Source organism: Diceros bicornis, chromosome 29 (genome assembly GCF_020826845.1).
Source record: "Diceros bicornis minor isolate mBicDic1 chromosome 29, mDicBic1.mat.cur, whole genome shotgun sequence".
Taxonomy (NCBI): Eukaryota; Metazoa; Chordata; class Mammalia; order Perissodactyla; family Rhinocerotidae; genus Diceros; species Diceros bicornis.
This window is the reverse complement of record NC_080768.1, coordinates 36,288,957-36,314,214: the sequence shown is the minus strand read 5'-3', so window position 1 is coordinate 36,314,214 and position 25,258 is coordinate 36,288,957. Positions and strand designations below refer to the sequence as shown.

The window sequence follows — 25,258 nt, the reverse complement described above, 5'->3', positions numbered from 1 at the left end:
GTTAGGGAGAATAATGGCATTAGAAGGAGGCCTCAACATGCACTCAAGTTCACAAAATCAGAAAGCTGATGCTTAATTTAGTATCTTCTTCTTTATTTGAGAGGTCACTTATTTTGTCTTATGGCTATATATCTAAGTGTTTTAAAGTATCCCAGACATGAATCATTATATACTTGGAAGATGTTAATAAACTTGAAACTTACTCGACAGTCCCTGCAGCATGATCCTCTGTCACACTGTGATCCTGCTTTCAGCAAACAAGTTTGCGGATGACAACAGCTATGAAGTCCACATTGCTATGAATGAGTGGAATGCACAAGTAAAAATACATCATGACAATAATATAAAGTTTGGTAGGAGCTACATTTACTGGGCTTATTTTTTGAGTTTTGGGGAAGAATATGAATGCTATCAACATTTATAGATTTTTGCATCTCTAAAAAAGTAAAATAGTAAGGTAGGACTTTTACTTAGTGTCAAAATAGAGTAACTGGTGTCCCACTTATTTTTATCCAACTGGAAAATGGGGCAAAACGTATGAAACAACTTTTTTCATAAATTATATAATAGTAGTAGAGAGTAGAATGGTGGCTACCAGTGCCTGGAGGGTGGGAGGAAAGGGGAGATATTGATCCAAGACTACAAACTTTCATTTATCAGATGAATTAGTTCTCAGGATCTAATGTACAGCATGATGACTATCATTAACAATACTATATTGTATACTTGAAATTTGCTAAGATAATAGGTGATGTATTCTCACCACAAAAAAAAAAGGATAATGGTGTGAGGTGATAGATATGTTAATTAGTTTGTTGTAATCATTTCACTATGTATACATATATCAATACATCATATTGTACACCTTAAATATATATAATTTTTCTTTGTCAATAATACCTCAATAAAGCTGGGGGGAAAAGGGTGTGTAGAATTTAGCCCTAATGCAAAGTTAAAGAGAACAGGCCCCAAGACTGCCTTCACTTCTTACATCAATCACAAGTTCGGTGGATTCCCAAAACCACCCTCAGATTTGATAACTTATTGAAAGGATTCATGGAATTCACTAAAAGCTGTTCAACTCACAGTTGTCATCTATTATATGGAAAGGATATAAATTAAAATCAACCAAGAGAAGAAATGCCTAGGACAGAATTCAAAAGAAGCACTAAACATGGAGCTCCTATTGTCTTCACCCCATGGAATCATAGACACATTACTCTCCCACCATTGACATGTGACACTTTCTAACTCATTCTATGAGGCCAGTATTACCCTAATACTAAGCCCAGACAAAGACATTATAAGAAAGGAAAATTACAGACCTATATCTCTCATAAACATAGAAGCAAAAGGCCTCAACAAAAAATTAGGAAAGTGAATCCAACAATGTATAAAAAGAACTATACACCACAACCAAGTGGGATTTATCACAAGTATACAAGGCTGGTTCATCATTCCAACATCAATTAATATAATCCATCTTATTGACAGGCTGAAGAGGAAAAATCATATGATCATAACAATTGATGTAGGAAAAGCATTGTGACAAAATCTAACACTCACTTATTATACAAAATGTTAGCAACTAGGAATAGAAGGATACTTCCTCAATTTGATAATGAACATCTAGAAAAAACCTACAGCTAACATCATACTTATGGTGAGAAACTATTTGCTTTCCCCCTAAAATCAGGAACAAGGCAAGGATGCCCCCTCTCACCACTCCTTTCAACATCTTACTGGAAGTCCCAGCTAATGCAATAAGACAAGAAAATGAAATTTAAAATATACAAGTTGGGAAGGAAGAAACAAAACTGTCTTTGCCCATAGATTACATGATTGCTATGTAAACAAAATAATTGACCAAATAACTGACCAAACAGCAAAAACCTCCTGTAACTGATAAATGATTATAGCAAGGCTGCTGGATACAAAGTTAATGTACAAAAGTCAATCATTTTCCTTTATACAAAGAATGAAAAATGGCAATTTGAAATTACAATCCCCATACTGTTTAAATCAGCACAAAAGCAATGAAATACTTGTGAATAGTTCTAACAAAATTTTTTAGGATCTATATGAGAGAAACTACAAAATTCAATAAAAGAAATCAAATAAGATATCAATAAATGTAGAGATATTCCACATTCATGGATAGGAAGACTCAATATTGTTAAGATGTCATCTTCCAACTTGATCCAGAGATTCAATGCAATTCCAATTAAACTTCCAGCAAGTTATTTTGTGGATATTGACACACTGATTCTAAAGTTTATATGGAGAGGGAAAAGACCCAGAAGAGTCAACGCAATACTGAAGAAGAAGAGGAGGAGGAGGAGGGCGGGGGGAGGAGGAGGAGGAGGAGGTGAAGGAGAAGGAGAAAGAGAAGAGAAGGAGGAAGGAGGAGGGGGAGGAGAAGAGGGAGGGAGAGGGGGAAGGAGAGGGGGACGGGGAGGAGGAGAAGAAGAAGAAGAAAGAAAAGAGCAGGAGGAAGAGGAGGGGAGGAGGAGGGTGAAGAGGAAGAGGAGGTGAAGAGGAAGAGGAGGAGACGGTGGAGGAAAATTGCAGGACTGACAATATCCAACTTCAAAACTTACTATCAACTATAATAATGACAGTGTGGTGTTCACAGAAGAGTAGACGAAGTGATCATTGGAACAAAATACAGACCCCAGAAATAGACTACACAGTGATAATGAAATCTTTGACAATGGAGCAAATGCAATTTGATGGAGAATGGATAGTCTTTTCAACAAATGGTGCTGGAACAACTGCACATGCACATGGAAAATTACTCTAAACACTGACCCTACACTTTTCACAAAAAATTAACTTAAAATGGATCATAAATCTAACTGTAAAATGGAAAACTATAAAACTTCTAGGAGGATACATTTAAGAGGGTAGATCTCATTTAAGTGCTCTTCCACAATAAAAATAATAAATAAACAAATAAATAGGAATAACACCAATCTTAAATTCCTTCAGAAAGTAGGGAGTAAGGGAGGACTTTCCAACTCATTTTATGAGTCCAGAATTACCCTGATGCCAACACTAGAAGAAAATATTACAAGAAAATAAAAAATCGCAGACCACAATCCTCTTGTGAAATAAACCCATAATCCTGAACAAAATATGGGCAAATTAAATCTAGCAACATATATTGAGTAACTTAAGTGGGGCTAATCTCAGAAATGCATGGTTGGGTTAGCATTCAGAAACCAATCAATGGGGGCCGGCCAGGTGGTGTAGCAGTTAAGTTTGCCCACACCGCTTCAGCGGCCTGGGGTTCATAAGTTTGGACCTTGTGCACTGACCAATGGACCACTTGTCAAGCCATGCTGTGGTGGTATCCCATATAAAGTAGAGGAAGATGGGCAGAGATGTTAGCCCAGGGCCAATCTTCCTCAGCAAAAAGAGAAGGATTGGCAACAGATGTTAGCTCAGGGCTAATCTCCCTCACACACAAGAAAATAATAATAATCAATGAAATGCACCACATTAATAGGAAAAATAAGAAGAAAACCCATATGATCAGCTCAATAGACACAGAAATAAGACATCTGACAAAACTCAACACTAACTCTTGATTGAAAACTCTCTCTAACTAAACATTATACTCAGTGGGGAGAAATTGAAAGTGTTTCCTCTAAGATCAGGAAGAAGACAAGGATGCCCACTCTTACCACCCCTATTCAATATAGTACTGAAAGTCCTAGCTCGAGCAATTAGGCAAGAACAAGAAATAAAAGGTATCCAAATTGGAAAGGATGAAGTAAAACTGCCATTATTTGCTAATGATATGATCCTATATGTAAAAAATCCCAAAGAATCTGTCAAAAAACTGTTGGAATTAATCCAATTTCAGTAAAGGGGCAGGATACAAAATTAACATACAGAAATCAATTGCATTCCTTTACACTAATGATGAAGCATCTGAAAAAGAAACAAAGAAAACCATCACATTCACCATAGCATCAAAAACAAGAAAATACTTAGGACTAAATTTAACCAAGGAAGTGAACATTTGTAAATGAAATGATGTGAAATTCCATTTCATGGAAATGAAAACTACAAAACTCTGCTGAAAGAAATTGAAGAGGACACAAACAAATGGATATCCCATGTTCATGGTTCAGAAGAATTAATATTGTTAAAATGACCATACCACCCAAAGCGATCTATAGACTCAATGCAATCCCAATCAAATGTCAAAGGCATTCTTCACAGAAATAGAAGAAACAATCCTAAAATTTGTCTGGAACCACAAAAGATCCTGAATAGCCAAAGCAATCCTAAGAAAAAAGAACAAAGCCGGAAGCATCACACGTCTAGATTTCACACTATACCACAAAGCCATAGTAACAAAAATAGGATGGTACTGGCACAAAAATAGACACATCAACCAATGGAACAGAATAGAGATCCCAAAATTATCCCCAGGATATATGGTCAACATATATCATACTTGACAAGAAAACCAAAATCCCCAATGAGGAAAGAATAGTTTCTTCAACAAATGGTGCTAGGAAAACTGAAGAAACACATGTAGAAGAACAAAATTATTCAATCCCTATCTCACACCACTCACAAAACTTAATTCAAAATGGATCAAAGACTTAAACATAAGACCTAATACCGTAAAACTAGGAGAAAACATAGGGAAAAAGTTCTTGGTAATAATTTGGGGGACATGATATCAAAAGCACAAACAACAAAAGAAAAAATCAACAAATAAGACTACATCAAAATCAAAAGCTTCTGCACAGCAAAACAAAGAATTAACAAAATGAAAAAACCTACAGAATGGGAGAAAATTTCTGCAAACCATACACGAGATAAGGAGTTAATATCTAAAATATATAAAGAACTCAGTCAACTCAATAAAACAAACAAACAATCCAATTAAAAAATGGGCAGAAGAACTAAATAGACATTTCTCCAAAGAGGACATCAAAATGGACAATAGACACATGAAAAGATGCTCAACATCATAATCATCAGGGAAATGCAAATCAAAACTACAATGAGATATCACTTCACATCTGTTAGAATGGTTATAAAGAAGACAAGAGACAACAGGTGCTGGCAAGGATGTGCTGATGAGGGAACACTTATATATTGTTGGCGGGAATGTAAAGTGGTCCAACCACTATGGAAAACAATGTGGAGTTTCCACAAAAAATTCAAAATAGATATACCACATGATTCAGCATTTCCACATCTGGGTATATATCCAAAGGAAATGAAAGCAGGATTTCAATGAGATATATGCAATCCCATTTTTATTGCAACATTATTCACAACAGCCAACCATATGGAAACAATCCAAATGCCCATCAACTGATTAATGGATAAAAAAGACATGCTACATATACACAATGGAATATTATTCAGCCATGAGAAAGGAAGATACCCTTCCATTGTGACAATATGGATGGACATTGAGCACATTATGCTAAGCAAGATAAGTCAGACAGAGAAAGACAAGTACTGTATGATATCACTTATATGTGGAATCTATAAAAGTTAAACCTGTAAAAAACAGAGAATAAAATGGTGGTTACCAGGGGTAGGAGTGGGAAAATAAAAGTGATGGTATTTAAGGGTACAAACTTGTAATGAATAGCAAATAATCCATAGAGATCTAATGCACAGTATAATGAATACAGACAATAATATTGTACTATAATCATCTAATGTGATAAATATTGCTACATTGGCAATCATATAACAATATATAAATGTATCAAAGTAACACATTGTACACCTTAAATTTACACAATGTTAAACATCAAATTAATTCAATAATTATAAAAACCTCTCAGCTAACTAGAAATAGAAGGAAACTCTTAAGATGATAAAGGGCATCTGCTACAAAGAAAAAAAAAAGCTTATATCTAACATATTTAATGATGAAAGTCAGAAAGCTTTCCTCCTGAAAACAAGAACCAAACAAAGAACACTCTCAGCACTTCTAATCAACACTAAATCCAAGGTGAACTCACAGAAGTCCATTGTATTTTTTATACTAGCAATGGACAATTGCCAAATAAAATTTTAAAGCAATACTATCAAAACAAGTAAACTATAGAAGAACGAAATAAATTAAAGAAGACCTAAATAAGTGGAGAGAGACACCACGTGCATAGATTGGCAGACTCAGTATTGGTAAGAAAGTAATTCCCCCAAAATTGGTGGATGATTGTAATGGATACAACACAATTCCAATCAAAGTCCCTACATTCACATGCTGATTCTCCAATTTATATGACAAGACAAAGGTCCTAGAATGGTAAAACTACGTTGGAAAGAGAAACAAATTTGGATGATTTACATTGTTTTCAAGACTTACTATAAAAGTATGTTAATTAAGACAGTGTAGAATTGGCATAAGAACAGACATATAAATAAACAGAAAAGAATCCAGAATAGATACACATGTATGGTAATTTATTTTCATAAGGACACTAAGGTAATACAACGTGAACAGATAGTCATTTTAACAAATACTGCTAGAAAAATTTGATTTTTGTATGGAGCATAATGAACCTCAATCCAAATCTCTCACCAAACACAAAAACAAACTCAAAATGGATCACAGACTAAATGTAAAAGTTATAATAGTGCAAATCCTAGTAGAAAACATAGGAGAAAATATTAATGATCTTGGGTAAGCAAAGATTTTTTAGGACACAAAAAATCACAACCACAGAAGACAAAAATGATAAATTGGACTTCATACAAATGAAAAATGCCTGCTACTCAAAGATGTTTAGAAACTGAAGAGGAAATCCATAGACTGGAAACAAATATTTGTAATATACATGTATGACAAGGTCTTGTCTCTGGTCTGTATAAAGAACTCTTACAAATCAATAATAAAAAACAAACAACCTAATTTTAAAAACTGGTGAAAGATTTGAATGGATTATTCAAACAAAAAACAGCCAAAGGGACATGAGAACATGCTCAACATCATTAGAGTCATCAAAGAAATACAAACCAAAATGAATGGCTAAAATTTTAAAGGCTACAATGTCAAATTTTGGTGAAGATGTGAAATTAAAGTTTCACATGTTGCTTATAGAAGTGTAAAATGATGCAACTACTTTGGAAAATAGTTTGACAGTTTCTTACAAACACCCACACAGCATATGACCCAGCAATTCAACTTTTAGGAATTCAGAATAATAGCTCAGTACTGTTAACAACTTAAATGTCCATTAGCAGGCAAATGGAAAAACACATTGCGGTATATGTAAACAATGAAATGCTATTCAAAACAAAAAGGAAGAAAGTATTGTGACATAAAACAATGTGAGTGAGTCTCGAAAACACTGCATTGAACAGAAGAAGCCAGACACAAAGAATATGTGCTGAATCATTCTGTTCATATGACTTTCTAGATCAGGTAAAACTGCTGTAATCAGAAGTTGCCTGGAGATGAGTAGAGGTGGGAATGACTGCAGAGAGACATGAATAAACTTTTGCAGATAATTAAAAGAATCTATATCTTAATTGCACGTATGCTTATACACATTTGTCAAAACACATCAATCTGTACACTTAAAATGGGTGCATTTTATTGTATGTTGATTATCTCCCAATAAAACTAATTTTAAAATAAATGAAGAAAAGTAAAGAGGGAAGACTTGTTCTACCAAATGGTAAAACATAACACAAAGGCATAGTAATTAAAACAATGTGATATGGGTACAAGTACATTCAGACCCCTATATGTATAAAACCCTAATATCTTTTCCATCTATCTTGTAATCATGGCAATTTATAATATCTGCTTTGTTGCTGCAAATATTGAAATGTCTAGAAGCATTATTTCCTGGACCTTTTGCATTTATTATATTTTCAGTGCTTCCCTAGCAAGTGAATAATCCAAATCACGCAATGTTCAGACTGTAATATTAACACAGTCTTCCCTCACCATACTATTGATTCCATTGTGAAGTAATACCCTGAAGGATTCTTGATGGTCCGCTGACACATTCATCTTCAATTAGGCATTTATAAAATGTCGAAAGGTTAAGCACAGGCTTGGAAAAATATTATATATTTAGTCTGGAACCCAAAAGCTCATTCGAGATTCACCTTTTTTCCCATCAGCAATAATTTTTTGGGAGTACATTTTATATTTGTTCAAAACTCTTCAATCTCTAAAACCTAGACAGTATATTTTTGTATTTCAACCTTGATTTCACATACTGCCAATATTCTGCATGGTACTCAGTCATATTTGAGATATATAGCATTTATGACAAAAAGATGAACTAAAACAATAAATTTATTAATCAGTTTTCCTAGTTATCAGACTTACTTCCTCAGTACCACAGTCACAGGCTTCATTTCCCTCCACTCTGCAGTTACCACAAATTGATGTTGGAGGCGATTGCATTTGTGGCTTATTTTGAAGACATTTGACACCCATTTTTGAAATGAAATTTTCAAAGTCGCTCAAACTGCAACTGCTAAATGTCTTCACACCACTGGATTGCCTAAAGATGAATCCATATAATGTCATTGTCAGTATACTGCTGAAAACACAATTCTATATTATATAAATTAATTTCAAAATGCTAAATTTAATAGGTAATGATAAATCTCCGTAACAAGTACTTAGAGGCCAAAATCGTTCTTGAGGAGGTTATGTAATTTCCTTTAGTGGAATACATGTCCTTATCAAAACAAAATTAAATACAACCCAATAGCAAAGAACAACCCAATCATAAAATGGGCAAAGGACTTAAATAGACATTTCTCCAAAGAAGACATGTAAATGGCCAACAGGTATATGAGAAGGTGCTCAACATGACTAATCATCAGGGAATTGCAAATCAAAACCATAATAAGATACCACCTCACACCTGTTAAGATGCTATTATCATAAAAAAAGATAAGTGTTGAAGAGGATGTGGAGAAATTGGAACCCTGGTACACTGTTGGTGGGAATGTATATTGGTACAGCTACTGTGAAAAACAGTAGGGAGGTTCCTCAGAAAATTAAAAATAGAACTACCATATGATCCAGCAATGCCACTTCTGGGTATATGTCCAAAATAATTGAAATCAGGATCTTGAAGAGATATGTGCACTCCCATGTTCATTGCAGCGTTATTCACAATAGCAAAGATATGGAGGTAACCTAAATGTCCATTAACAGATGAATGGATAAAGAAAATGGGATACATATGTGCAATGGAATATTATTCAGCCTTAAAAAAGGAAGGAAATCCTTCCATATGCAACAACATGGATGAACTTCGAGGATATTATGCTAATAAAATAAGCTAGTCACAGAAGGACAAATACTGTATAAGCTCACTTAAATGGGATATCTAAAATAGTCAAACTCATGGATGCAGAGAGTAGAATAGTGGTTGTTAGGGGCTAGAATGAGGGGGAAATGGAGTCTAAATGGGGTTCAATGGGTATAAAGTTTCAGTTATGTAAGATGAATAAATTTTAGATATCTGCTGTACAACATAGCACCTATGTTTAACAATACTATATTGTATATTTAAAAATTTAAGGGGACTCCTGTTAAGTATTCCTACCACAATAAAAAAATTAAGAATAATTTTATTTGTATATGCATTACAAACTAATTCCAGCTAAGAGAAATTTTTGAGCTTTTGGATGTGACTGTATGCAAATTCTTGTATACAGAGGAACAAATGGTTATATATGTGTATGATGCCTCTGCCTAGGTGAAATAAAACTGAAATGATGGCATGGAGAAAACCCTGTATCCATTTACCTAAACTCCCAGATGTGTATCAATAACTCTAAATTTCTCTTCTTCTTCCTCCATCGTTCCCTTGACCATAATAAAATTAAGAACCAAGCTTTTTGAAAGTTTGAATCTCTTCTATTTCAATGTTTTTTCAATGTTTACTCATAGGTTTGTAGCACATATACAATAGAACAGATAATGAATTAAATTGCTAGTTGCTTGGGGCAGGAATTTTGTCCTCTTTATTGTCGGTATCACTTATTACCAGCACAGTTCTTAGCAAATGTAGAATCAACTGTCTATTGATTCTTCATAAAAACAACAAACTTTTATTAAACAGACTATACTGTGCTTAGTCCTGAACTTTCTTAAAGATCTCAGAGAAACTGCATATTAATCAAAATTTTATATAATTATGTCCATATACTGACTAATAAAGATAACTTCAAAGAATATATGCGTAGGATGAATCACTCTCAATATGTAGTAAAAATCTGTAAGGCAAGGAGGAATCTGACATTTATTGAGCACCTAATATTCGCCAGACATTTTATATACTTGATTATTTTATCCTCACCACAATCCAGGGAGGCTGGTCTTGTCATCAACATTTTATAGTAATTGAACTAAAGTTCAGAGAAGCTAAAAACCTCACCAAAATCAGACAGTTCATAAATTAGCATGATTAGGTATTCATACACAGTTGTTTAAGACTTCAAATTCAGTTACTTTTTACTCAAAAATTCATCTTTGAACATTACATAATTCAATAAAATATTAATAGATATTTTACTATATACAAGAAATTTTGATGATCTTACCACCAAAGCAAAAAGGTGAAGAAAATTTTTAACTAAAAAACTGTATACTATTTTGGCTCTGGGAACTATTTCTAGTCAACTATATATAATCCCTACTCATTCACCTTTTTGCTGCCCCATAATGGCAGTTCTTGAGAACATGTATTCGCAAAGTTTATTTGTAATCAATTATCTGGATATTTTTTTTTTTCATTTTTGGTTGAGATTTTGAACTCTGAATTCTAATGCTATGTTAGCTTTCTTCCCAAATTATTTTATAAAAGCTTATTGAAACTATGATATAACTAGCCTAAGTTCTGTGTTCAAAGAGCAGAGAAATTAAGTGACAGAAGGAAATGATGGGAATGAAAGTAGTTTTCTGACGTTGGGGTTAGAACTTGACAGCATTTTGGAAAAAAAAAAGTTTATCTTTTACATTATTTCATTTTCCTTTCAGGGCCTTTCTCTCTTCTACACTTTTTCTCCTAAATTCCCTGTTCTCACTGCTCTTGTGTATCCCTACACCACCATTTTAATACCCTCCTAGGCCTTCCCTACTCCTCAAATAATAAGACATACCAGCACAATGATAAATAAATCACAAATATCTTAACTACTTGAATCCTCACAACAACTGTATGATGTAGCTATCATGATCCTCATTTTTCAGATGAGAAAATGAAGGGTTAGAAAAATTAGCAAACAAGTGAAAGATTCCAAAGTTCCATGCTCCCCTCAATGTATTCCATACTCCAAAATGGTATCCCCACTTCCCCAATCAACTTCCATAGCTTAATGAAATTGCTCTTAGCAAAGAATTAACAGAAAGAATGTGAATAAAATAATTCAATGCCTTTAAACTGATAACTCCATGCTCCTCCTAAACGTTTTTGCCTTTTTGTAAAATGGTGCAACCAGATCGGTGAGCAAACCTTGACCCTGAGTTTTCCCTACGTTCCCACATTCATAGCTATTGCGACTTTCTATGCCTCTTTCCTCCCTCCACTTCTGAACTCATTTGTGTGTACAGACTGCCTAGAAAGTGAGGGTTTAAGGCAAGAGCTACCCATTTTTCTAAAGTAGATATAAATTAAATCATCAAAATAATATATAATCATGAACTACATACTGACGTTTTGGTCAACAATAGACCAATAGTGGTCCTCTATATTAGTACCATATAGCCTCAGTGTGTAGTATACCATCTAGATTTGTGTAAGTATACTCTATGATGTTCACACAATGATGAAATTGCCTAACGACCCATTTCTCAGAACGCATCCCCATTGTTAAACAACGCATGACTGTATTAGAAGAATCACTGAAGTATAAGAATCAAGTTTGTACACATACATACTAATGTTCTCTTGCTACTTGGTTTAAGTTCATTCCAATATATTAACTGTCTTCTATATGAAGTCAGTATGGAGTAGAGAAAATAACAAAGCTTTGAGTTAGATAAACCTGTTGCCTACTACCAACCCTGTGACTTGAGGCTTTAGGAAAAGCTATTATACTCTCTAAGTCTCAGTTTTCTCATCTTCAAAAGAGAGATAATACCCATCCACTTCATAGCACTCTTGTGAGGACTAAATATAATTAAACAAGGAAAGGGCCTAATACAACTTGGTGGCTTATAGTAAGTGCTCAATAAATCATTGGTGATATTACTGACAGCAGCTGAAGTTTGGCCACTAATTAACTGTATATCCAATGTAGAGTCATTTAGGTTGTCTGGACTCCAGGGACTTTTTAAAAATAAAAAACATTAAATGGAAATAATAATATTTTCTCCTTACTTGTTCTCATGCCTTCTTTGAAAATTACATAAAATAATATATAAGATGGATTGTGGAAATGCAAAAGATATATATATATATATCTTTTTTTTAAATTAAGATAACACTTGCCCTACACACATCACAAGAGTTTTGTAAGAAATTGGAGAACATGTATGAAAGCATTTTAAATATTATAAAGCACTATAGAAATCTAAAAGTATACTAGTACAGATTCTAAAGCCAGAATGCCTGAGTTCACAACTCAGGTCTGCCACAAACTAGCTATCTGACTATGATAATTATCCTTTTTATAACTCAGTTTCTTATCTGTAAAAATGGGAATAATAAAACCTGCCCTATAGAGATGTTGTGAGAATCAAATGAGCTAATATATGTTAAGTGTTTGGGATGGTCTCTAGCACATAGTAAGCACAACATAAATATTTGTTATTCTTACTGTCATTAATACTAGACTCTGGGTGACCTACGCATACAAGTCACAGCATACTTGAGAATAGCTGGCCAAATGGACAATAGGCCCAAAATAGTAATTCTCATTTTGTTTATATAGCTATATAAATTATATATTGGATTTAATAAACATATTATTATAATATTTATTTAATTTATTATATATATAATTTAATAAAAATATATAATACTTTATATATGTATAAAATATTGTTTCTATATATAATCCATTTAGAGATAATTAATATAATATGTGTGCATGCACATAGATTTATATGTTTGAGTCTGAGCTATTTTTAAAATGTAAGAGTTAACCCTTGCATAGTGCTTAAGAGTAACTATAAAAAGAGTATGGTTGCACAAATTAATACCTTATTTTCACTTGTAGCTTTTGATTTTTCTTCAGTTATGAATAGGTCACATTTAGCACAAGCCCTTTTCACAAATAAAAAAACTGTAGAATACTAGTGACACCTGCCTAACCCTTGACTGATATATACTATTGGGGGTATACTGGCAAACAGAAATCACTGTAACTAATCTATCACATACTGATGGGATTTTACAGTTTAGAAAATACTCTCCCATTTTATTTTCTCATTTCATTCTTACATCACTCTGAAATAAGAGAATAGGCATAATCATTCTCATTTTAAATATGAAAAAATAAATCTAAACAAGGTTGAGTAATTTCTCCAGAGTCACACAAACATTATATATTTGATAAAGGTCTCCAACCAGGACTTCTTATTCTTTGGATGGTAGATTTCTACAACATTAAACTACTCTAAAAGCAAAACCAAAAATTCTGTCTAAAAACAAATGCCACTTGTTTTGGCCTACTGATATATTTTTAAAGATCCTTACTAAGTGATTTCATAAAATACACAGCCTAAGGAGAATTCCTTTGCTAATGTATCTTGCATACTGGATTTGTTAGCATTGACCTTTCTTTTTTTTCAGAAGTAAATTTTTTTTTTCAAAATAACATCGTAAGATGACATTTTCTACAAAACACATAACTTGTATGTCATCAGGAAATGAACTAAATAAATATCAAACTATTAAATAGTTTATATTTGTAAAAACCCATGCTATCTGAACCATTGTAAAAGTTACTTAAATTAAGCCTTCCTGATCTCTTACTTGGAATCAATAGCCTCTTACTGATTTCTCCTAACTTCAAACTTCATCATCCAAAATCACTAGATTGTTCTTTCAAAACAGGAAAACCCACCATCTAACATCCCTATTTTTTTAATTTTATTATTTTATTGACGTCATATTGGCTTATAACGTCGTGAAATTCCAGCTGTACGTTATTATGTATCAGTTTCCCTATAGATTACATGGTGCTTACCACTAATAGTCTAGTTTTTATCCATCACCATACATGTGCCCCTTTACCCATTTCGCCCTACTCCCCAACCCCCTTCTACTCTGGTAACCATTAGTCTGTTCTCTTTATCCATGTATTTGTTTATCTTCTACATATGAGTGAAATCGTACAGTGTTTTTCTCTGTCTGGCTTATTTCACTTATCATAATACCTTCAACGTGCATCCATGTTGTTGCAAACGGCAGGATTTTGTCTTTTTTTAGAGCTGAGTAGTATTAATTGTGTATATATATACATATATATATGTATATATATACATATTGATATTCTTTGTCCATTCATCCGTTGATGGGCACTTGGGTTGCTTCCACGCCTTGGCTACTGTGAATAATGCTGCAATGAACATAGGGGTGCATAAATCTTTTTGAATTGTGGGTTTCATGTTCTTTGGATAAATACCAGTAGTGGGATAACTGGATCGTATGGTATTTCTACTTATAATTTTTTGAGAAATCGCCATACTGTTTTTAGTAGTGGCTGCACCAGTTTGCTTTTCCACCAGCAGTGTATGTGGTTCCCTTTTCTCCATATCATCTTCAACATTTGTTATTTTTTGTCTTGTTAATTATAGCCATTGGGATGAGTGTAAGGTAATATCTCATTGTAGTTTTGATTTGCATTTCCCTAATAATTAGTGATGTTGAACATCTTTTCATGTGCCTGTTGGCCATCTGTATATCTTCTTTGGAAAAATGTCTGTTCATATCCTCTGCCCATTTTTTGATTGGGTTGTTTGTTGATTGGGTTGTTTGTTGTATGAGTTCTATATGTATTTTGGAAATCAACCCCATGTTGGATATATGATTTGGAAATATTTTCTCCCAGTTGGTGGGCTGTCTTTTCATTTTGTTCATGGTTACCTTTGCCTTGCAAAAGCTTTATAGTCTGATATAGCCCCATTTGTTTATTTTTTCTTTTCTTTCCCTTGCCTGAGTAGACATGGTATTTGAAAAGATCCTTCTAAGACCAATGTCCAAGAGTGTACTGCCTATATTTTCTTCTAGGAGTTTTATGGTCTCAGGTCTTACATTCAAGTCTTTAATCCATTTTGAGTTAATTTTGTGTATTCTATAAGATAATGGTCCGTTTTCATTCTTTTGCATGTGGCTGCCCAGTTTTCCCAAAAACATTTATAGAAGACACTTTTCATTCTTCGTTGTCTGTTCTTGGCTCCTTTGTCAAAGATCAGCTGTTGATAGATGTGTGGTTTCATTCCTGGGCTCTCAATTTTGTTCCATTGATCTAAGTGTCTATTTTTGTGCCAGTACCATGCAGTTTTGTTTACTGTAGCTTTATAGTATATTTTGAAGTCAGAGATTGTGATATCTCCAGCTTTGTTCTTCTTTTTTTTCAGGATTGCTTTGGCTATCGGGGTCTTTTGTTATCCCCTATAAATTTTAGGATTCTTTGTTCTATTTCTGTGAAAAATGTCTTTGGGATTCTGATTGGGATTGCATTGATTCTATACATTGCTTTAAGTAATATGGACCTTTGAACTATGTTTATCCTTCTAATCCAAGAGTATGGAATATCTTTCCATTTCTTTGTGTCTTCTTCAATTTCTTTCAATGTCTTATAGTTTTCAGTGTATAGGTCTTCCACCTCCTTGGTTAAATTTATTCCTAGATATTTTATTCTTTTTCTTGTGGTTATAAATGGGATCGAGGCAAGCCTCATTAAATTAAAGAAGATTTAGATCATATCAAGCATCTTTTCTGACCACAATGCTATGAAACTACAAGTCAACTACAAGACAAAAGCTGTGAAAGACACAAATATGTGGAGATTAAACAACATGCTCCTGAAAAACCATTTAGTCAATGAAGAAATCAAAGGAGAAATCAAAAAATACCTGGAGACAAATGAAAATGAAAATACAACATACCAACTCATGGGATGCAGCAAAAGCCATACTAAGAGAGAGACTTATAGCAATACAGGCCTAGCTCAACAAACAAGAAATATCTCAAATAATTAATCTTAACCTACACCTAACCGAAGTAGAAAAAGAAGAACAAACAAAGCCTCAAGTCAGGAGAAGAGGGAAATAATAAAAATTTGAGCAGAAATAAATGAAATAGAAACTAAAAAAAAAAACAATAGAAAGGGTCAATGAAACTAAGAGCTGGTTCTTTGAGAAGATAAACAAAATTGACAAACTCTTAGCCAGACTCACTAAGAAAAGATGAGACAAGGCACAAATAAAACTAAACATGAAAGAGCAGAAATGACAACGGATACCACAGAAATACAAAGGATTATAAGAGAATACTATGAAAAACTGTATGCCAACAACTTGGATAACATAGAAGAAATGAATAAATTCCTAGACTCATACAACCTTGTATAACTGCATCAAGAAGAAATAGAGAATCTGAATAGACTAAATAAGTAAAGAGATAGAAACAGCAATCAAAAACCTCCCAAAACACACACACACACACACACATACACACACACCAGTTTCATTCCACATCCCCCCAATCCCATCTCCCTCCCATTAAAAGCAACAACAACTACCAAACTCTCCAAACCCTCTCTAAATAAAGTATTTGAGTCTGCCTCTCACACTGTTAGGCGTAGTTTAAGATTAATTACTTGAGATATTTTTTGTTTGTTGAGGTAGGCCTGCATCGCTATAAATTTCCCTCTTAGCACCACTTTTGCTGCATCCCGTAAGAGTTAGTATGTTATGTTTTCATTTTCATTTGTCTCCAGGCATTTTTTGATTTCTCCTTTGATTTCTTCATGGATCCAATGGTATTTCAGTAGCATGCTGTTTAGTCTCCACATATCTATGACTTTCCCAGCTTTTTTTCTTGTAGTTGATTTCTAGTTTCAGAGCATTATGGTCGGAAAAGATGCTTGAGATGATTTCAATCTTCTTAAATTTATTGAGGCTTGCCTTGTTTCCCAACATATGTTCTATCTTTGAGAATTCTCCATGTGCACTGGAGAAGAATGTGTATTCTGCTGTTTTGGGATGGAACTTTCTATGTATAGCTATTGAGACCATCTGGTCCAGTGTTTCATTTAAGACCACTGTTTCTTTGTTGACTTTCTGTCTGGATGATCTTTCCGTTGATTTAAGTGGGGTGTTGAGTTCCCCTACTATTTTTGTGTTGCTGTAAATTTCTCCCTTTAGGTCTGTTAACAGTTACTTTATATACTTTGGTGCTCCTGTGTTAGGTGCACATATATTAATAAGTTTTATGTCCTCTTGGTTTAATGTCCCTCATCATTATATACTGCCTCTCTTTGTCTCTCATTATCTTTTTTATATTGAAGTCTGCTTTGTCTAATATAAGTATGGCTATACCATACACTTCATTTTTTAAAAATCTTAGTTCTGTATTTTCTCCTCCATCTGAAACATTTCTAGATTTCTATCTCCTATGCCACTTGTTCTCTGCTCTATAAGATCTGCTCTATTTTTTATGGATTCTACATTATTTTTTATCTCATTAACTGTGTTCTTTGTGTCCAGAATTTCTGTATAGTTTTCTTAAGGGCTTCAATCTCTTTGGTGAAATATTCCTTCTGCTCATTAATTTTATTAGTGAGCTCACTGAACTGTCTTTCTGTGTTGGCTTGTAACTCGTTGAGTTTCTTAGTGATAACTATTTTGAATTCTCTGTCATTTAGATTGTAATCTTCTGTGACTTCAGGTTTGGTTTCTGGAGACATGTTATTTTCCTCCTGTTGTGCAGTGTTACTGTAGTTCTTCATGGTGTTTGATTAATTGATCATCTGCCAGCACATATGTGGTAGTATCTGGTTGCAGATTCTACTTACCATCACTTTGGGGGGAGGCAGGGGCTGTGTTTTCTGTTTCTGCCCCATCTGCTCTGAGTTGTGCCAATCGGGATGCTCTGCATTCGTACTGGCTGGCTGCAGCAACTCAGTGAATCACACTCACATGAACAGGGCTGCTGCACTTGGCAGGCAGGTCACACTTGTGCATGCAGGGCGCCTTCATGAGGGCTAGCTGCTGTGTTTGGTGGGTGAGTGGGTTTCACTCTTGCAGGCAGGGCCACTGTGCTCCTCAGGTAGCTCACGCTCGTGTGGGTGGGGCACCTTTGCATGGGCTGGTGCTGCACTCGGCAGGCGGGTTCCATGGGCTGCTGCACTTGGCAGGCTGGGTTCCTTCACAAGGTACAGCACTGCACTCGGCAGGCAGGGTGCCTTTGCAGGGACTAAGCTGCCACAATTGATGGGGCGAATCTGCATCGTCTGGACCACCACGGCATGGTGGGTGCTCCTGCAGTCCAGGCTACCACTCTGAAAGCGTTCATGTATGGGCCTGGTTGTCCCTGCCTCCACTCACAGTCATGCTGGCTGCTATTTGAATATCTATGTCCTGGATCACTGCAGCTGGGGTAGGGGAGGTCCATTCCCTTAGTTCTACTGCTTTCTGGGGGTCCAGTACACCCACCTTCAGACGTATAGCTGTGTGGATCTCTTAAGGGTCCTGTTGTGTTGTGTAGAGAATCCTCTGTTTGTTAATGGATGTTTGTTTAGATGTAACTTAGAGGTGAGAGATAAAGGGAACAACTCACCTCACCATGATGCTGTCATCACTTGTTGTCCTTGAATGTTCTTAATGGTACACCTCCTTCCATATTCCTCTTACACTTAAAATTTCGTGTTTCTATTTTGTAGTACTTAGTCCATTTATAGCTAATTTGTCCTGTAAGTAAATACTAAATTTTTGCACCTTACATATATAAAAAAATAAACATAACCAATAAATAAATATTATTTTTAAATAACTTACGTAGCTTCTGGATTCATTATACAGATGGCTCCTGAACATTGACATTTCTTTAGATCATTGTATGATATTCCCAGACTGATTCCCAGCATCTGGGTGACAATAACTGAAAATGCTTCCAAAGTTATCTCCTTGGGATATTAACATTAACAACAGAAAAAATTAAAATGAAAAACAATTCATTGAAGGGTGGTAAAAAAATAATATTTTTCTAATTATGAATATTTTTATTTTTTTATCAAATACTTAAGAATAGGGAAATATAGTTCATTGGACAGATGAGAAGCTAAAGCTCTTCTTATGAAATTATACTGAGATATAAGCATATTGTGTCTATGCCAAGATTTGCCATAATTTAACAATTGAATATCTAACATAATTCTTAAGTAGCTACCATAACTATGTAAAAGGGCTGTCTTTGCCTTATATTGTTGGCTATATGGACCATAATCTTCAGTTTACTTAATTTCTTACAACAGCTGTCATATTCATTTAGGATAGTACATATGATACTCCGCCTCCCAGCTCACAAAGTGGCTACATAACTAAATTATTCAGTTTAAGTGCATTATCTGCTTCCTGCCAGGATGGGGCACTGATAATTCATAATATGCAATGACATCATGATTTCTCAAATTATTACCAAATCTGGCATAGGATAAGGTGCAGGTGGAGGCCAAGTTGTGAGAAAGATTAAGGCACTTCATTGCTATAATGACAAGCTATAATAAAGATTTTGGGGTCAACTGGCTTCGTATGACAGCAATAGAGAATGTACATTATGAAAAATATAAAGGGAAAGCTATGAATGAACAACTGAGAATGCAATAGGCAATCAGAAAGCCTCTGTAACAGCACTGTAGTAACTCCTCATCTTCTGTAGTTGTTGGATTGACATGGCAGATGACCAACATCATGGCCTAATTATAAAGACTGCAGGGTTGCAGCACCAATTTAACCCTCAAACCTACCAGTTTTGGTGGGGAAGGGATGGGAAACTTGGGATGGGAACAATAGGTGTGACATGGACAAATATCCCTGGACTTCCCTTGCCAGCAGAGGAAGCTTCCTTATAAACAATGAGAGAATCCCTACATCTGAAAAAACAACACATTTAATGACAATACCCTGGACATTTTCCTCACCACCCCTCATTGCCTCTGGGTCCATATTAATAATTAAATCACAACAGGAGTGACGTCACCAAGATGACAACATAGGTTGTTCCCAACTTCACTCCCCCTCACAAGAAGAACAACTAAAAACCATTCATGGACAAGACACCACTGAGAAAATCCTACAGCACAGAGGTGAGGCTGAAGCACCTCCTGCACCAACAGAGACCAAGACAGACAGCATTAGAAGGGTAAGAGGAGTAGCTGCACACTGACTGAACTGCCCCTCCCCAAGGCTGGCACAGCACCACACTGAGAGGTCTCCCTAGAGACTACTGTTCTTCAAGTGGCAAAAGAGAGCTCAGGGTGGACATCCAGCTCCCCCAGCATTGTGCTTCACTTCTTGGTAGCCCCCACTCCAGTCTCGCCTCACGGGGATCACAGAGGATGTTGTGAGGCTTGACCACTGGGATCTGATTGTGATGGAGAAGGAGGGAGGGGCATGCAACAACCAGCGTTTGGATCTTGGCAGACCAGGTTCTGCCCTGCAGCACCCAAGTAGTAGTCCTAATCAGCAGCTTTGCTCATCTGCAGAGCCAAGACAGTGCAGCAGTCTGACCAGAACCCTTGACAGGGTGCAGGTTTGCCTGATATGGGTCCTCAGGGAAAAGTCTTGCCAGCTCTGGATCCCAATCTGTCCCCCACCCCACGGGGAAACTAAATCATAGCCCTACCCAGTGCTGAGTGTAGCTACTGGCCCCACCTGACCAGAAGCTTGATTGAAACACCTGGGAGCTGTACACCCCAGCAAAGCTCAAGCAGAGAGTAAGGCAGGCAGAACTGATTGTCTACAGAGCAAAGCCAGTGGCACTGTTTGGCCAGGGAACTTGGGGTTTGAGTTAGTTTAAGTCAAGACCACAAACAAAGCTTTGCTTGGCTTGAAGTCAGTTCTGCCCAGGCAAGTGAGCTAATTCATAGCCCCGCCAATTGCTAAATATAGCTCCTGACTCTGCCCAACCAAAAACCTTAACCACAAACACCTCAGAGTCTGCTTGGAGCCTACCCTCCCACTCTCCCTGTGCAGGGAAGCTAATTCATAGCCCCATCCACCACTGAATGTAGTTACCAGCCATGCCTGAACAGAAAGCTTGGCTGGAAAGTGTGGAAGCTGTGTAGCCCAGCAACACTCAAGCTGAGAGTATAGAAGCCAGAGCTGATCATCCACAGAGTAAAGCCAGTACCACTGTTCAACCAGGGAACTTGGGGTGTGGATCAGCTTGAGTCACGACCACAAAGAGCCAAGGTGCTTCTCTCCCTCCACCTGGTCAGGGAAACTAATTCCTAGCCCCTTCCATTGATGAATATAGCCTTCAGCCAGCCAGATCAGGGAAGCTAACCAGAGTACACAAGAAGCTGCAAAGCCATTTGCTTATAGTGACACTTGAACAGAGAGCACAGCTTATGGCTTTCCCTATCTTCACAGCAAAACCAGTAGCCTCATCTGGCCAAGGAAATCAGTGCACAGTCTTGAATGATTCATGTCCCCAAACAATGAGCCCTGCAGGCCATGGGACCCTGCCAGGGCAGAGAAGCTAATTCATAGCCCAACCACTGCTGAGTAAAGTACTGACCATCTAGGAAGGCTCACCAGCAAACCCAGGCAACCACGGAGCAAATCCTACAGCCTTGCTTGGACAGGGACAAGCCAGCAGTCCTTTCCAACTGTTATCATCCAGTGGCACCCCCAACCCTGATTTCAGAGCTTGGGCAGTGGTCTCACTCAAAAATAGGCACTGATAGCAAGCCCCACTTGCCTAAGGACATTATCAGTGGACACACCCAGAAACCCAAACTGAGCTGACAGGTGAAGCACTGTCTATGACAAAGAAAACCTGTAAAACCTAGAAGAGAAGACCACTTACTCAAATGTACAGGTACCAACCTAAGGAATCAAGGATCACGAAAAATCAGGTAAATGTGAAACAACCAGAGGAAGCTAATAAAGCTGCAATAACTAACCATAAAGACACGGAGATCTATCTACTTCTGTCAGAGAAGTAATTCACAATAATGTTCTTAGAGAAGTTTAGTGAACTATAAGAATACAAAGACAACTAAACAAAATTAGGAAAACAATGCATAAACAAAATGAGAAGTTCAACTAAGAAATAGAAACCATCAAAAAAACCCACACATATCCTAGAGCTGAAAAATACAATGATTGAACTGAAGAATTCAATAGAGAGCTTCAACAGCAGACTCAACCATGCAGAATAAAGAGTCAGTGATCTAGAAGGCAGGACATTTGAAATTATCCAATCAGAGGAGCAAAAAGGAAAAAGAATGAAAAAGAATGAAGAAAGCCTACGAGACTATGCAACATAATCAAAAGAAACAATATCCACATTATGGGAATTCCAGAAGGTGAAGAGAGAAAGAAAGAGATAGAAAGTATATTTAAAGCAATAATGGCTGAAAACTTCCAAAACCTGGGCAGAGAAATGAATATACAGACACATTAAGCAGAGAAGACCCCAGATAGGTTGAATCCGAATATGGCTACATCAAGGCACATTATAATTAAATTGTCAAAAGTCAAAGAAAAAGAAAAAATTTTGAAAGAAGCAAGAGAAAAGAAACAAGTTACATAAAAGGGAACCCCCATAAGACTATCAGCAGATTTCTCAATAGAAACCTTTCTGGTAAGGAGAGAATAGGATAATAGATTCAAAATGCTGAAAGAAAAAAACTGTCAAACAAGTGTTGTATATCAGGAAAGGTGTTCTTCAGAAATGAAGGACAGATAAAGACTCCCAAACAAACAAAAGCTGAAGGAATTTATCACCAATAGACCTGCCTTACAAGCAATACTAAAGAGAGTTGTTTGAGTGGAAGTAAAAGTATGCTAATTAACATCATTAAGACAAAAAAGTTAGATTCTGTAATAAGGTAATGGTGGTGTGTAATTCACGTATTTGTTAGGCCACAAATCAAGTCTTAGCAAATTCAAGATTGAAATCAAACCAAATACCTTCTCTGACCACAAGAGTGTGAAACTAGAAATCAACAACAGGAGAAAAACTGGAAATGTTACAAAAACAGGGAAATTAAACAACACTCTCCTGAACAAACAATAGATCAAAGACAAAATTAAAGGAGAAATAAACAAGTATTTTGAGACAAAAAAAATGGAGACATATCATACCAAAAGTTATAGGATACAGCAAAAGCAGTATTAAGAGGGAAGTTCACAATGAAAAAAAAAAAAGCCTACATTAAGACAGAGGAAAGATCTCAAATAAATAAGCTAACTCTACCCCTCAAGGAAGTAGAACAAGAACAAACTGAACCCAAACTTAACAGGAGGAAGGAAATAAAGATTAGAGCAGAAATAAATGAAATAGAGAACAGGAAAACAATAGAAAATATTAACAAAACTAGGAGTTATTTCTTTGAAAAAATAGACAAAATAGACGAATTTTTAGCTGGAGTCATCAAGGAAAGAAGAGAGAGGACCCAAATCAACAAAATTATAAATGACAGAAGAGATATTAGAACTGATACCACAGAAATAATAAGGATCATAAGAGGTTACTATGAACAATTACATACCAAAAACTAGACAAGCTAGAAGAAATGAAAAACTTCTTAGAAACATGCAAGCTTTCAAGACTGAATCAGGAAGAAATAAAAAATCTGAAAAGACCAATTACTTATAAGGATAATCAAAAATCTCCCAAGGAAGAAAAGCACAAGACTTGAGGGCTTCACTGAATTTTACCAAACATTTAAACATCAAAAATAATGCCAATCCTTCTCAAACTCTTCCAAAAATTCAAAGAGAAAGGAATATTCTCAAATTCATTTCATTAAGTTGCATTACCCAACACCAAAGCCAGAAAAGGACTACTACGAGAAAAGAAAACTACAGGCCAATATCCTTGAAGAATATAGATGCAAAAATTATCAATAAAATACTAGCAATCCAAAATCAGCAGCACATTAAAAGGATCATTCACCATGATAAAGTGGAATTTATCTCTTGGGTGCAAAAATGGTTCAACATATGCAAATCAATAAATGTGATATATCATATTAATAGAATAAAAGAAAAAACTCATATGATAATCTCAAGAGATGCAGAAAAAGCATTTGACAAAATTCTGCATTCATTCATGATAAAAACTCTTAACAAATTAGGTATAGAAGGAATGGACCTCAATATAATAAAGGCTAATTATGACAAGTCCACATCTAACATCATATTCTTTGGTGAAAGATTGAAAGCTTTTCCTCTAAGGTCATGAACAAGATGAGGGTGCCCACTCTCACCACTCCAATTAAACATAGTACTGGAAGTCCTAGCCAGGGTAATAAGGCAAGAAAAAGATAAAAGGAATCAGAATTGGAAAGTGTTAAAAACAAGACAACAGGTCCAAAATGGAGTTACTTATATTAAGTCCCACATTGCCAAACTGAGACAATTACAGTTTCATCTTTCCTAGAAATGAAATCTTAAACCACTCAATCAAGAATCACCAAATCAGTACTAGTTAGGTAATCTGCCTGATAGCCCCCTGTCATTCCCTAAAGGAAAGTGACTTTGCCACAACCAATCCACTTTTTGCTAGTATAACTTCCTTGTTATCACTCCCTTCTGCCTATAAAAGTCTTTTATTTTGTACACCTCCTCAAAGCTTTTTTCTATCTGCTAGATTGGATGCTGTCAATTCATGAATCATTGAATAAAGCCAATAAAATCTTTAAAATAAATTCATTTGAGGGCCGGCCTGGTGGTGTAGTGGTTAATTTCACACATTCCACTTCAGCGGCCTGGGATTCACAGGTTCAGATCTCAGGCACGGACGTATGCATCCATCATCAAGCCATGATGTGGCAGTGTCCCAGATACAAAATAGAGGAAGATTGGTACAGATGCTAGCTCAAGGCCAGTCATCTTCAGCAAAACAAAAAAGAGGGAGATTTGCAACAGATGTTAGCTCATGGACAATCTTCCTCACCAAAAAAAAAATCATTCAGTTGAATTTTGTTTTTTAACAAAAGAAGTAAAATTGTCTCTATCTGCAGATGACATGATTTCATATATAGAAAATCCTAAAAACTCTACTAAAAACCTGTTAGATTGAATCAATGAATCCTTAAA

General features: G+C 35.6%; 2 protein-coding genes across 5 annotated transcripts in view; both read right to left on the bottom strand.

Moving 5' to 3' along the window:
• Positions 1-25,258, bottom strand: part of LOC131394054 (disintegrin and metalloproteinase domain-containing protein 5-like) — a 601,035-nt gene that overhangs the window by 231,748 nt on the left and 344,029 nt on the right. The window lies entirely within an intron of this gene.
• The window catches only part of LOC131393849 (disintegrin and metalloproteinase domain-containing protein 32-like), a 165,316-nt gene that overhangs the window by 9,252 nt on the left and 130,806 nt on the right, over positions 1-25,258 (bottom strand). The window contains 3 exon segments of the mRNA XM_058524842.1: positions 204-296; positions 8,339-8,516; positions 18,983-19,120. Coding sequence (XP_058380825.1) covers positions 204-296; positions 8,339-8,516; positions 18,983-19,120 — 409 coding nt within the window.